Source organism: Gavialis gangeticus, unplaced genomic scaffold (assembly GCF_001723915.1).
Source record: "Gavialis gangeticus isolate Ggan-Ray unplaced genomic scaffold, GavGan_comp1, whole genome shotgun sequence".
NCBI classification, from domain to species: domain Eukaryota; kingdom Metazoa; phylum Chordata; order Crocodylia; family Gavialidae; genus Gavialis; species Gavialis gangeticus.
The window spans coordinates 114938827-114953783 of NW_017728992.1; the positions used below are offsets into that span (position 1 = coordinate 114938827).

The 14957-nt window shown below is 43.0% G+C and overlaps 1 protein-coding gene across 1 annotated transcript in view; it reads right to left on the reverse strand.

The window, feature by feature from the left end:
* PXDNL (peroxidasin like) overlaps positions 1–14957 on the reverse strand; it is a 407402-nt gene that overhangs the window by 95063 nt on the left and 297382 nt on the right. The window contains exons 12-14 of the mRNA XM_019527126.1: positions 10885–11043; positions 5979–6091; positions 3535–3691 (exon numbers count right to left, since the gene is read on the reverse strand). Coding sequence (XP_019382671.1) covers positions 3535–3691; positions 5979–6091; positions 10885–11043 — 429 coding nt within the window. The remainder of the gene's footprint in view (positions 1–3534; positions 3692–5978; positions 6092–10884; positions 11044–14957) is intronic.

Consider the following 14957-nt stretch of genomic DNA (forward strand, 5'->3'; position numbering starts at 1 on the left):
TGCTCAGGTCCCTTCCAACCCTAGAAACTATGAAACTACAAGGAACACCTTAACAAGCTGGATACCTTCAAGTCAGCTGGCCCTGACTGTTTACAGCCAAGGGTATTCAAGGAGCTGGCAAACATCACAGCTCAGCCCCTGGCACGGATCTTTGAGAACTCCTGGTGATCTAGTGAAGTGCCTGAAGATTGGAAGAGGGCCAATGTGGTGCCTATCTTCAAGAAAGGGAGGAAAGTAGATCTGGAAAACTACAGGCCCATCAGGCTGACCTCTATCCTGGGGAAGGTCTTGAAAAAGTTTATCGAAGAGGCCATCCTTAACAGACTAGCTGACGGCAATATCCTGAGGGATACCCAGCATGGGTTTGTTGTGGGTGGGTCTTGCTTGACCAGTCTCATTTCCTTTTACGACTAGCTGACTTATCACCTTGAGTAGGGGGAAGAGATTGATGTTGTATATCTTGACTTTAAAAAAGCCTTCAATCTGTTAGCCCATGATCACCTCTTAGCAAAACTGGCTAACTGCAGCCTCAACCTCACCACGATCCGCTGGCTGGGAATTGGCTCCATGGCAGGACCCAGAGGGTGGTGGTTGACAGTTGTTAATCGTTGTGGTGCCCTGTGACCAGTAGGGTCCCACAACGCTTTGTCCTGGGGCCTATACTATTTAACATCTTCATCAATGATGTAGACATTGGTATCAGAAGTGGGCTGGCCAAGTTCACCGACGACACCAAACTCTGGGGTAAAGCATCCACACCTGAGGGAGGACAAGAGGGTGATCCAGGAAGATCTTGACAGGCTCATGAACTGGGCGGATGAGAATCTGATGGTGCTTAACACCAAAAAAATGCAAGGTTCTCCACCTTGGGAGGAAAAACCTGCAGCATGCTTATAGGATCAGCAGTGCTATGCTGGTCAGCACTACAGATGAAAGGAGTTGGGGGTCATGACTGACCACAAGATGAACATGAGCCTTCAATGTGATGCTGCAGCTAGTAAAGCGAGCAAAATGCTGGCTTCCATCCATAGATGCTTCTCAAGCAAATCCCAGGGCATCATTCTCCCATTGTACTCGGCCTTGGTGAGGCCGCAGCTGGAGTACTGCATCCAGTTTTGGGCTCCACAATTCAAAAGGGATGTGGAGAAGCTTGAGAGAGTGAAGAGGAGAGCCACGCACATGATCAGAGGTCAGGAAAACAGACCTTATGACGACAGGCTGAGAACCATGGGACTCTTCAGCCTGGAAAAGCGCAGGCTCAGGGGCAATCTGGTGCCCACCTACTAGTTTATCAGGGGTGTTCACCAGGATCTGGGGGAACGTCTGTTGACCAGAGTGCCCCAAGGGATGACAAGATCAAACAGTCACATACTCCACCGTGACTGATTCAGGCTGGACATAAGGAAGAACTTCTTTACTGTCCGAGCCCCTGAGGTTTGGAATAGACTGCCGTCGGAGGTGGTTCAAGCACTCTGAACACCTTCAAGACTCATCTGGATGTTTATCTTGCTGGAAGCCAATGAACCCTGCTGACTTCCTGCCCCTGGGGTAGGGGGCTGGACTCGATGATCCTTTGGGGTCCCTTCCAGCCCTAGTGTCTATGAAATCTATGAATGTCTATGAAATCTTTTCAGATATGAGGTCAGGCTGAATGGCCTGTAATTCCCCCGATCCTTCTCTTTTCTTTTAAAAAAGATGGGCACTATATTTGCTTTTTTTCAATCAACCTGGGACCCCATCCAGCCTGCATGAGAATATTTCAGTATTGCTACAACTGCAGATAATTTCATCATTGCACAGTACTTCACCATTGTGGAATATTTTACCATTGCTACAACTGACTCGAGGTTGTGCTAATCAGATATGCTGATTTAACAGATATAATGTAAAATTCAGATGTCTTTACTCTTGTTATTTTTACTTAATCCTCACTCAAGATAAAATTCCTACTGATTTCAGTGTCTGTTATTCTAGTTAATGTTTAATGTAAGTATAATATATTTCCAGCGTTAACTATTGTAATTAGATTTTGTTTCTGGAGCAATTCAACTACATGGCATATGTTTATGCTTTAATAAGAAATTTGCTTTAAGAAAGCATTAGCAAGTAGGACTGAAGACATCTGGCTATATGCTGTTTTGTAGTGACTTCCATACTTAAATTTAAAGTTCTATAGTAAGGTCTTTAAACAATATTTGGGCTATCTGCTTTGACTGAGACAGGCAATACAGAGAGAACTGCTACTTAAAGCAACTGCAAGCTTGTTTGTTATGTAGGGCTGTGCGACACAGCACCGTTCCATTTTGACTTGAATTTCAAGGTTTCAACAGAACAGCGTTTCATTTCGAATTTCATTTTGATTCAAAACTGCTGTTCTGTTTCACTTCACCGAAACAGTGATGCTGTTTCGACGCTGTTTTGACGTTTCACCCATTCACTATAATGGAGAAGCTTGAAACAGCCTCTCTCATCTGGCAGGCAGATGGGGGCCTGCAACCTGGGAGGGCTGTGGGGGCTGTGTCAGTCCTCCTGGGGATGAGGACCCCCAATTTGCCTGCCAGATGAGGGAGGGAAGCCAGGTGCTGCTGCCTGGGACTGGGGAAAGGAACTGAGCCCAATTGCTCAGTTCCCCTTCCCAGTGCTACGATTAGGCTAGGGAAAGGAACTCAGCCCAGCAGAAACTCCTTTCCCCAGCCTGATCGCATTCTATGGAGGGGAACTGAGCAATTGGGCTCAGTTCCCTTCCCTAGCCCGATCACAGCACTGGGGAGGGAAACTGAGCCCGGGCTCAATTCCCTTCCCCTGCGCTGTGATTGGCTTCCCACAGCTCAGCCCTGGGAGGTTGGGAGATCCAGGGCTGCGCTCCGGCTGAGCCACATGGGGCCACAGAACCACTGGGAGCGCAGCTCTGGTTCTCCCCTGCCTCCCACCACCTGGCTGCTTCGAAACTGGAAACGTTTCGAAACTCTCAAAATGTTTCAACTAGCCTTGTTTTTTTTCAAAGCTGTTTTGAAGTCCTTTGTTTCAATTCAATTTCGCTGTTTCAAGCTTGAAATGAGTCGAAACGGTATCGAATCAAAACAGCTGGCAAAATTTCATACAGCCCTAGTATGCAGTGACCACTATAATTTCCTTAAGTCATCTGACAGACTTAGCATGACAGTTCCTCAGGGTCTCCTATACAGACAACATCCCAATAAATTAAAACAACTGTAAACATTTCTGATCACTTCACCTACCCATGCCTCAAAACACAAAACAAGCAATGCTGGTCTGTGTAAAGAAGGTACATTTATATTCTCAGCAAAACAGCCTTCTATTTTCTATGGTAGTAGCTGATAATAATGATAAGCCTAGTTTTCATGAGGTGATTTCCTAGAAAAAAAAATTATTTTCCTACACATTTAACGTTGTATTAAGTAACTGGTGAAATACAAGAGTGCTGTCAATTAAGCATTTAATAAGAACTAAAAGGTCTGCACAGATTTACAGAAATCAGAATGTTAGTAAGACCACAACTACTTGGAAACTTACTAGTAACCGTCAGTAACATGCTGGCTGTTGTGAGGCCAAAAGAGTTCCTTGCAACACACTCATATCTCCCCTGATCTGCTTGTCCTACATCTCTGATAACAAGAGTGCCCTCTGGGTTCACGTGGAATTTTCCACTTGCTGTGATGTGTATACCACTCTACAGAAGAAAAAGAAAATAAAAAGTGCATGTCATCCATGTGCATTTATTTCAGCTCAGAAATTCCTCCTAATGAAACAGGTCATATCAGTTACTAAGTAAAGGCAGTTTTTTTCACCAAACAATTCAGTATGTGTAATAGTTCAAGTTTTGGAGACTAAATGGAGGACTTCTGGGGACAGCCCATAGGGGCCAAAAGAAAGATCTCAACAGCTCAGAATCCTACAGAGTTTCTTCGATTGTTCCAGGTTGAAGAATTCCCCTTTGGCAGAAATGAAATGAGTTACAACAGCTCATCCTCTCCCCACAGCTGCCTTATTTATGCTAGGATGCAGCATGGATATTATGTACAGTAAATATATATACATCTTTTCATATTTTAAAACTTATATGAGAATGGAATGGCAGAGTCTTATTTTTTTTTGATTGAATTGTCAAATTGTTTAGGAATCTTTACTTTTAAGGAAGAAAAAAAATGGGACAAAATTCTTCCTCCAGAGTTTTCACAATCTTTCCTCAGAAAAAGAAATTAATCCTAGTAGTGGTATTGCAATTTTTCAGGGTTTAAAAGGAAACACTAAGGGCCAAATCCTGTTTCACCTTCACATGCTTAAGTGGCTTTTAAGCAGCTTTATAAGGCTTGGAATGTAAGTCCTCCAATGGGGCAGAGACTGCTCCCAGTACCACTTATCAATTGGGGCTGTGCGAAGCTTCGGGTACTGATTCGATTCGGAGGAGATTTGGCCTAACTCGGCAGCTGAATCTCTGAATCCAAATTGAATCAGGAGACAAATAAAAGGTCCAAATTAATTTGAAGCTCTCTGAATCGATTTGGAAAAGATTTGGAGAGCTTTGGAGATTTGTGTGGTCCCCACTCACCGCCAAAAAGAGCTGGACCCAGACTCTGTGCTGGTAAGTAGGGGGGCAGGAGGAGAGGGGAGGGGACCATGGGGGGGACACCCACCAGGCCCCATCCCCTGTCTGTTCCCCCAGCCACCCTGAGTACTCCCCCTCCCCCTGCCCACTCTCCCAGACCTGGCAATGACTGTCCTGCCTGGCTCCAGCAACCCTGCACTTAAAAAAAAAAAAAAAAAAAAGCCCTGCACTCACTGCTTCCTGCAGCAGCTGTCAGGGCTTCTGGGGGCTTGTGGCAGAGCCCCCATACGCAGTGCGGGGCAGTGGGGGGCAGCAGGGATTGTCCCCTCCCCCCCACCTGGCAGCAGTGGGCTTTTTTTTTTTTAAAAGCCGGGACTCTGGGGCCAGGTGGGGCAGCCATGGAGGGGGAGAGCTGGGGGAGCGGGCAGGGGATGGGGGCTTGTGGCAGAGCCCTCCATGCAGAGCAGGGCAGTGTGGGGCAGCAGGGATCGCTCCTGACTTGCTTGGAAGCAGCCAGTGAATGTGGGGCTTTTGAAAAAAAAAATACATAAAAAAAAGGAGGGATGCTGGGGCTAGGAGAGTGAGCAAGGGATGGGACCTGTTTGATTCAGACATTCGGCCAATTTGGTGGTGGCAAAATCTCTGGATCAAATTTGGCCAAATCAATTCGGGACAGTGATTCGAATCACCGAATTGAATCACTGTCTCCCGAACTGGCCGAATCCAAAGTGAATACTAGCCACTTTACATGGGCCTATTATCTATTTTATCCAATGAATATTAAATGCAGGGTTCAGGAAAGACTTCTTCCCACATCTCTTCCCTTCCTTGCTGCCCAATTAGCCAGCTTGAAGAAAAAGGCTAAAGAGTGCACTGAGCAATGCCTACTCTATGACCTGGTAGATAAATCATTCTTCTAGGAAAACTCCTTTAGATGACAAGGGCCTCGGACCTGGGTTTCCCACCCCTAGATATGTGTCCTAACCACTAGGGTGTTTGGCTGAAAGGTGGTTGGGTCCTCTTTGCTATAAGATGTGTGCTATTTGTAGTTTTTGCCCAGCAACATGTATGTACCTTGGGGGATTCTCTTCCGCCCTGGAACCTAGGGGTCCCTACTGTGGTCTTCTGAGCCTGTTCAGAAGTGAGAGACAGCATAGGTATGCAGATTTAAACAAGAACAAAACCCTGTGTAAGTGCCCAAAACTGACTATTTAAGGGTCACTTGGGCATGGAAAAGTTAAACAGGATTTAGCCCCAAGAAATTAGGCCTTGCAAAAAAATTAAGTTTTCAAAAAGGTCTATATTTTGGGGGGGGAAAAAAACAAACCATCAGCTACAATGAAACATCACCAGATCTATCAAATGTAAAATAAGGTGCTACTTGGACAAGACTATAATCAGGTAACCCTACCTTCCGCCAAGTGAGTATAGGCTGAGGTTCTCCATGTGCACTACAAGGAATCTCTACATTCCTTCCTACCTCTACACTTGTATCTTGAGGTAGCTTAGTAAACACAGGCAGTACTGCAGAAAAATACAAAATATTCTTTAAGTTAATATTACCTCTCCCACTGTCATCAACTGACACCCATCTGGACTGGTTTTCTTGGTTTCAGCTCAACTGGGACACATCCTCAGATAATGTAAATTAACCTAGCACATGCATGCCACAAGGTAAGGCCCCGAATGATTAGTAAAGAGGGTGGCTCCAGTCTCTGACTGCCTGAATGAAGTAGGGGCAGGATGCTGCTGAGAGGGGGTGCCAGGTTTTTTGCCAAGATCCAAACAAACCCTACAATGGCCCTGAAGCTTTCACCAAAGTCAAGGCTTTGAATCCTCATTTGCCATATAAAACTGCAATGGTTGCGGGGTCAGGGAAGGATGAAGCTGACTCTTGGCAGTGACACCTCTCTCACAGAAGTGTCCTGCCCCTGGCCTGCTCTGCTCCACGTGGCTGGAAGCTCAAATCCTCCTGCCTCCGTTCAGCACCCCATGGTGCAAGTCTAACACGGGGCATGTCTCTGGGAGCAAGGATCAGAATGGCACTCAGTTTGGAGGGGATGTTAACTTGTGTCACACCTGACAAAAGTTGCCCACCTCTGTTCTAAGGGCAGTGATTTCAAAGGTTCCCTGAAATTTTGCATAAACTGTAAATCTTCAGTAAAAATATAGTCACCGTAGAGGAAAAAATATATTTTAAAAATGTTGCCCCATGTAAGAAATAATCTTACTAAACTTCAGAAAACTGTCTTTCCATTTACATCGACGCTACCATGTTAACTCTGGTTACATATTCTCAGCTAAGTTCTGTCTACCTAAGATCACAAAACAGCCTTTCATTAACTTTATCTAAGATCACATAATAGGCCTTCATTAACTTCCCCACTTCTGTATTTTTATCCATTGACATTCAATCATCTCTAAAATTGGTTGAAAATATATACCTGCAAAGTAGCTGGATTATTTACTTTCACAGGTAGCTAGCAAATTACAGAATCAAAAAACAAATGGAAGATTTCTTCTGTTAGGTCAGCCTGTTGCAGAAAACAAATCTGTACCATGCAACACTGAATGAGCCTAATTTTGATGCTTCTACTGCATTGGTTGCAACTCTGCCATTAAGCAAAATGGTTAAACTGTCTTCATGTCCAAACCAACTTTCCTTTATTTTTAATATATTTTTTCTTTATCAAAGTAACTATTAACTTTGTATTTTTATTGTTAGTGTTTAAAAATGGTCACTGTCTCTCTTATATTATTAACCTTAAAAAAATATGGAGTAGAAACTCCACATTAAATATTTGTAAGACACTTGGAATTCCTCACAGGAAACAACGTTGAATGTATCTGGTATATTAAATTGCTAAAACTTTGTAACAGGGTGGGTTGTTGCTTAAATAAGCCCCATCAAGAGAGCCCAGCTGTACGGCATTTGGACAGGCAGGGACTGTGCCACCAGGAGCTTTAAAAAAGTTCTCAATAAGAGTAAGCAAGAGAGAAGAAAGCAGGCTGTGAGCAAAACAGCTTGCTATAAGGAGGTCCTGGGACCAGAACCAAAGGGCTCCACTCCTAGTACCAAGGACAGGGCAGAAGGGCTTGTATTGTTTGTTTGCTTGCTTATTTGCTGCTTAAAGACTGTGTTTTATTTGGGAAGACTGGCTGAGGAGATCCTCATGAAGCTGCCTCTAAAGTAGAATGGTCTCATAAGCTTCTGGACATGTTTACAAACTTAAATATAACAGCATATAAAAAGCCCTTATAAAATCTCTCTATACATGATAACAGATACACCATATTTACTCTAATCTAAGATGCCCCTGAATTTAAGGTGAGCCCCCCAATAATTAGATTCTATATACGGAAAATTTATAAAGTTGCAATAAATTTTCAGGTGTAGAACCTAGTTAGCAGAGGTCTGGCTTGAATTTGTCCCCCTGCTACTGCTATAGAAGGAAAAATAGTGGCTGGGGGTGGTGGCCCACTTGCCCCCCAACCTCTTTCCCCTGCAGCCTCTTCACCCTCTTTACAATCAGACCCTGCTCAGGCTCTATTTCCATTTTAAGCATGTGGGAGTGAGGAACAAATTTGAAATGCAAGGAACCAAAAACACTATGACTTTGAAATAAATACACCTGTAGTAATTTGAATATAGGCAATTTTGGGTATTTATAAACTTGGTTCATCCAGAATTGATGTATTTTATCTTTTTGCAAACTGCTGCATGTTTCAGCACACATACACCATAAACACACTTTTGAGCATGATATTTGTACCTACTTAAACATACTACAAACTATGTATGACATCAGTCCAAAGCCAAAAGGCTCATGATTTACCATATAGTTCATTGGTCTGGGCCCCAGCAGAGTCAATAGCATTTCAAACTATTATGACCCCACAGACCAGCACTGCTCAGTATGTGTGTGCACACCAGATACCACCCACAAAGGAATTAGCCACCCATCCATGACTGGAACCAGGTGACTTTGACATAGGGCATGGGATACTCCAAAAATTTATATGAAGATGAGCTGTGGAGCTTCCTGGTCCAGTTCTACCTCATTGAAGGCAGGGCCACACTAATCACATGTGACATGCCAAGAGAGGGCATGACGCCCTCTCATCTGCATAGTGTTTGGTGATGGAAAAAGAAGTCAAAATGTATTCAATGCAGTGGTTCACCATGAATTGCAAGCAGAGTCAGTGCTGAGGGGGAAGGGCCTGTTTTGAGCACAATGTACACTATATTGCAACCACATCTCCTTCTATGACCAGGTAACTTGCCACCTGGACTTGAGTGAGCAGGTTGACATTGTATACCTTGTCTCTCAAAAGGACTTTGATCTAGTATCCCATGATGTCCTTGCAAGAAAATTGGAGAATTGTGGGCTTAACTCCGAGACAGCCAGGAGGGTGAGAAACTGGCTGCAGGATAGGACCCAGAGAGTCACAGTGAATGGATCTGTGTCATCCTGGTGAAAAGTGGGCAGCAGTGTCCTGCAGGGGTTGGTCCACTACTTTTCAACATCTTTATTAATGATTTGGATGTGGAGGTAAAGAGCTCACTGGCCAAGTTCACAGACGACACCAAGTTATGGGGAAGTAAGTGGTCATGTCTGAAGACAGGCTACAAATACAGGTAGACCTAGACAGGCTGGCAAGTTGGGCAGATCGGAATCTGATGAAGTTCAATGCTGACAAATGTAAAGTGCTCCACCTCTGGACAAGCAACCCCCAACACACCTACTAGCTTGGTGGCACCAAACTGACTAGCACCATGAATGAAAGGGATCTGGGGGTAATAATAGATGACAGTATGAATGAGCTGGCAGTGCAATGCTGTAGCCAGCAGGGCAAATAATATTATGGCCTCCATCAATCGATGCATCTCCAGCAAAGCCAAGGAGGTGATTCGTCTGCTCTACTCAGCACTGGTGAGGCTGCAGCTGGAGTACTGCATCCAGTTCTGGGCACCACACTTTAACAAGGATATGGACAAGCTTGAGATAGTCCAAAGAAGGGCCACCCATATGTTTAGAGTCTTACATGGCAAGCCATATGACAGGGGTGGGCAAAATGTGGGCCACGGGCCAGAAGTGGCCTACCAGGCCATTCTATCTGGCCCACAGGGCACCTAAAAAATTTAGAAAATTAATATTTATCTTCCCCTGGCTGCCTGTCATGCACCCCTTGATGGCTTGCCAAAACTCAGTAAGTGGCCCTCCGCTAAAAATAATTGCCCACCCCTGCCATACAAGGAAGGGCTGAGGGATCTGGGACTCTTCAGCCTGAAGAAAAGAAGGCTGAGAGGGGGCCTTGTAGCAGCTTACCACTACACTAGGCGAGTACATCAAGGGCTCAGTGAGCAACCGTTCACCAGGGCACCTGAGGGGAAAACTAGGAGTAATGTCCACAAACTCCTGGAAGACAGATTCAGGCTCAACATTAGGAAAAGCTTCTTCAGAGTCAGGGTGTCCAGCCTGCAGAATAAGCTCCCTCCAGAGGTGGTGTAAATCACCTACCCTGGAAATCTTTAAGAGGAGACTAGATGGTCACTTTGCCAGGGTCAACTGACCCCCAGTTATCTTTCCTGCTTGTTGCAGGGAGCTGAACCCAATGATCTTTCAAGGTCCCTTCTGGCCTTACAGTCTATGAATCTTATTCAGGTGGGCTGCACTAACCTAGACTTATGGTAGGTTCCCATGAGTATTTTTGCCCAGTATTGGCCATGTGTTTTATAGACATACTCAGTGTGGGCTTCATTTGATCAACTACATAGCTGGCTTCCTTCACTGAGCACATGCTGCTTCTGGCAGCAGTTTAATGATAGGCAATGTATTTAATAAGATGAGGTACTATGAGATGCTAACAAATAATCACTATAAAGGCTGAAAGTACTCAAGAGAGAGGAGCAGGCCAGGAATTATCTGTTTCTAAATTGGAAGGAGAAACGGCTGTGCATGTGTGTATGTGAGGCACTGTGGCTGTGCGTGGAGCCTGACTCCTACATTATTTGATGAGTTAAATGACCAGCTTGCCAACCCCTCAATAACATTGACCCTATTGATCCCTCACAAGCACACAAGACATAGAAAGTATAGATACCAAGATAGAAAGTAGGACACCAAGGATACTTTTATAGTACATAGGATACCAAGGCAAATGAAAATAGATTTAATTCTCCAGTCACATGGAGCTTCATCCTGCACCTACTGGTCACATGATTACACTAAACTTCTGCTGCTAAGAAATAAAAAAAAGTTCACATAGACATATAAAGTAGTAACTGTGAATTAAACACAAAGTTTATCATTTACCTTTAGGTTTCACATTCAGCAGGACAGTCACCCTCTTCACCCCTAAAGCACTGACAGCTTGGCACTCATACTGGCCTTCATCATGTTGGGCCACATGAGCAATACGCAAGGTTCCAGATGACAACACAGTGTGGTGTCCATCATGAGGAAGCTGGCTTCCTGTAATGTTTTAAATGATTGATAAAAAGACAGAACATTATACTTGGCTTATTTTAAGACTCACCATAGGGTCTGTTTGGTTTTTTTAAGTTAACCTCTTGGAAGGTTTTATTTTTTTCCAAAATTATTTATATTGCTAATTGCAAGTATTGTGCATTTTCATCTTCTGCTATATGTCTTTTGTATTTGTTTATTAAACCTTATCAGTATATTTACAAGGATAAAGATTAAACATCCAAGCAAGTTAATATGGAACTCGATGACCATTTGATTACTTTTGATAACACCAATTTCAGAAAGTCTCCAAGATTTTGTTTGCAAAGATGCATGAAATCCAAATATTTGCTGCAACAGATTTTCAACAACAGTAAATTTAAAGAGTTTAATTTTAGTAACTGCTTAGACTATTTGGCCTTCTCTACACATTACAGATATTGCACAATTAACTGGATAATTGCACAATTATTGTGAGACCAGCTACACATGCAAAGTAGCCATCACACAATAAAAAACTTCAACCAGCTATAAAGTTAGATCTCAAAAATGTGTATTAACTTTCTAGCTGGTTGCTACCAAGATTTAATTTGCACATGTAGTTGGGTAACCCCTGTGGCCGGGAGTCCCATCAGCTGACAGGGCTTTCAGCCGCAGGAATGCACCTTGTCCATCTGGGACTGAGAGTCCGGCAACTGCTGGGAACTCAGCCACAGCAGCTGCAAACTCTGGGTCCCAGCAGCACGCCACAGTTGCCATGATCCAGAGTTTTACAGAGTCCCACAGCCTGGGATTGAGCTCCTCCTGCACCAGAAATAAGGCATGATGGGATCTAATGTGCGATCCTACAATCACGGGTGGCATGGCAAGAGGTACAGTTGTGTGAATCATGCATTAAATCCCATCACACCTTCACCTGACTGTGTAGTGGGGATCTCTGGGTGAGGAATAATGAGTCTCAAGCATTATTATCAGCCAGCTTTAATAACACTGATAGATAGCGAGTTGTCTTTTATCATACTAGTATATCCTCTTGTTACTGATGGGTGATAATCTGGAACAGCCACTATGATATGGCATGGACTCAAGAGATCACAGAATTTAGATCTTATTTGGTGTTTTTCATCTACACAACTTAAGGTGCTTTATAGAAAAGTAGTATTGCTGCCATTACATTTTTACAGAAAAAAGAAACTCAGAAGCACAGAAAAATTAAAAGACTTACACACTATAAGCCTAAGCAGAAAATTATCACAGCTGGGAACAGAAGCTAAAATAAGTCTGGGGTGCTTTATTTGGTAGAACATACCATTTTTAAGTTAACTTGAAACCCTTGTAAGGATTCACGCTACTTTTGGAAACAATCAAAATGTGTATTATGAAAAAAAAAATAAAAAGAACCCAAATTGGTCAAAAAGTGACATCTTTTTCCAGAGCTGCACACAGATTTTGATTAATATTACTTGGTAGAAAGTTAGTTGACCCTACATTTTTTGTATCACAGCACAAAATCAAAGTTATTTACTAAATAAGAAAGTCCTGGCCATGTAATTCCAGAGTGATTAGCTCGTGATTGGATCCCTGCAACTCGCACTGATTTCAGGACAGACTGAGGCCCAGAGTGTAATTTACCACAAAACTATAAATTGTTTACAAATATCCATATGTTCTGTAAAAGTAAATGGTTACAATGTATTAAAATGAGATGAGCTTATTTTATTATTGCTTGCTTGGATATAACTACTCCACCTAAAAAGAAGCAGCAGTTATATGAAACAGGTTTTATTATCTACAGCTATTTTTAAAATTACATGTGCCATATTCTGTCCTCAGTTAAGCACGCAAAAATCTTATTGAACAGAGTTGCCCATGCTCATATGAAGGCAGATCAATGTACTAAATTAAAAAAGAACTAAATAAGGTAAAATGAGATTTGGGATAAACTGTAACATTTTCCTTCATAATTATTTATTATATTTTCAGAACACAAAATTGCTCTATTAGTAGGCACCTCTCAGAAAATAAATATATTTTAGAATTTGTTCTGAGGAATATAAAAATTAAGGGACAACTAAACAGTGGAGCTGAAAGCAGAAAAGACAACCATCAAATCAATAAAGTCACATGGTTACTTTGTAATGACGTATGCCTGGTATAATTTGTTTTTTTTACAATGTCTTATAAAATAAAAATGTCATCTTTATGGTGCTTTCCATGCATACTAAAATAGGAATAGGTCTTAAGAGGAATCTAAATTAGGAAATGAAAACTGCCTTGCAAACCAATTCACTGAAGGAATTCCAGACATGACGAGGAAAGCGAATAACCTGGCATTGAAAAAGACAGCAGTGAAAGAAAACAGAGCACACTAGTAACGTGTGCATGTACATACTTGTGAATATGAAGACATAAGAGAATTTTAAAAAATATAAATGACAGACTATCTTAGTTAAATTACTTCTCTGTAGTACTTTACTTATCTAATTAGTTGTCTATTTACCGTTTTCACTAAAAACACTGTAAAATAAACAATAATATCATATATTTTGCAGTTTTGGCTAAAAATATACAATAAGATTATACATTTTATATAATTTTATCTCTTTTTCTTTGTACAAATAACACCCCTAGGGAGTACAGGACTCATTTAAGGTTCACCAAATTGTTTTCTCTTCATTAGAGCAACATTTAAGATTGGATCTCCCTACTAGTGGACATTTTCCTCTGATCTCTTCAGAGAATAAGCCAGACAATAAATAATGGTTTATATTAGGGGTTGGCAAACATTAAAAACAGCAGGTCATCACTTGTGACCCAGCCACTGCTGTGGGCCTCCAACTTCCTCCACCGTACCCCAGCCCTCCCTTCTCTGTGCCCAGGGCTGCTCTCTTCCACTCTTCCCTGGGCTCTACTTATTGTCATCTCCAACTACAACTGATTCTCATAGCCAGTGACAAGCTGCATTTGGAGATGAGGGTAAGCACACCTGCAGCAGCACAGCACAAGAACACCTCTGAGCACAGAGCAAGGAGGTCTAGGATGACCCTCTGTTAGACACTCCACAAGTGTCAAAGTGCCTCGGACAGAAAAATGTTGCCATATGCCACTGATCCCTGCTGCCAAAGGCTGGATCTGACCTCTTCAAGGGACAGAAGGCTGTATGTTGCTGACCCCAGTTTAAATAATCCGTGTCATTCTTCCCACAAGAACATATCCTAACCAAATATGGAGTCTAACACTGATGACTGCAGCTCTCATTAAAAAAAATCTCAGTATATTAATGGCCGCTTGCTGTTAATAGTTTTGTACTTCAATCAGGTAGATTTTTCAACCAAAAGAATCGCAAGAAAGGGGAGGTTCAAGAAAGTCATAGTGCCTACGTATCTGTGTTCATACTGGCATTTTCAAACCTTATATTTTAGGGCTGTCAATTAATCAGTTAATGTGTGTGATTAACACAAAAGCCAATTATTCCATTGATTTTTTTAATGTGTTAATCTCACACGTGGTTTGGGAGCCTGTGCCCAGGCTCCTCTCCACCACCATCACTGGCACCTCCAGGCCACCCAGTGGGGCAGTGGGGGCAGCACAGGCTCTGGGCTGTTGCAGCAGGAAGGGGAGGCAGGGGGGGAGCACACAGAGACACAGACACACTAGACGTGCACTGATATATTCGTGCCATATAGGGACACTGCATGCAGGTGTGCAGCTGCAGCATGCATGCATCCAGGAATGCAGCGCAGCAACGTGTAGAGCAGCACTGAGAAGATAAGTCTGTGGAGGGGGAGGGGAACGGGGAGGGGAAGGGGAAGAGGCGAGGAGAGAGGGAAGGGGCAGGGGGGCAGATCAAGGCCTCCACGGTAAGGGAGGAAAGTAAGGCAGGGATGAATGCGACCCTGGGCCCAAGGTCAGGGCTGGAG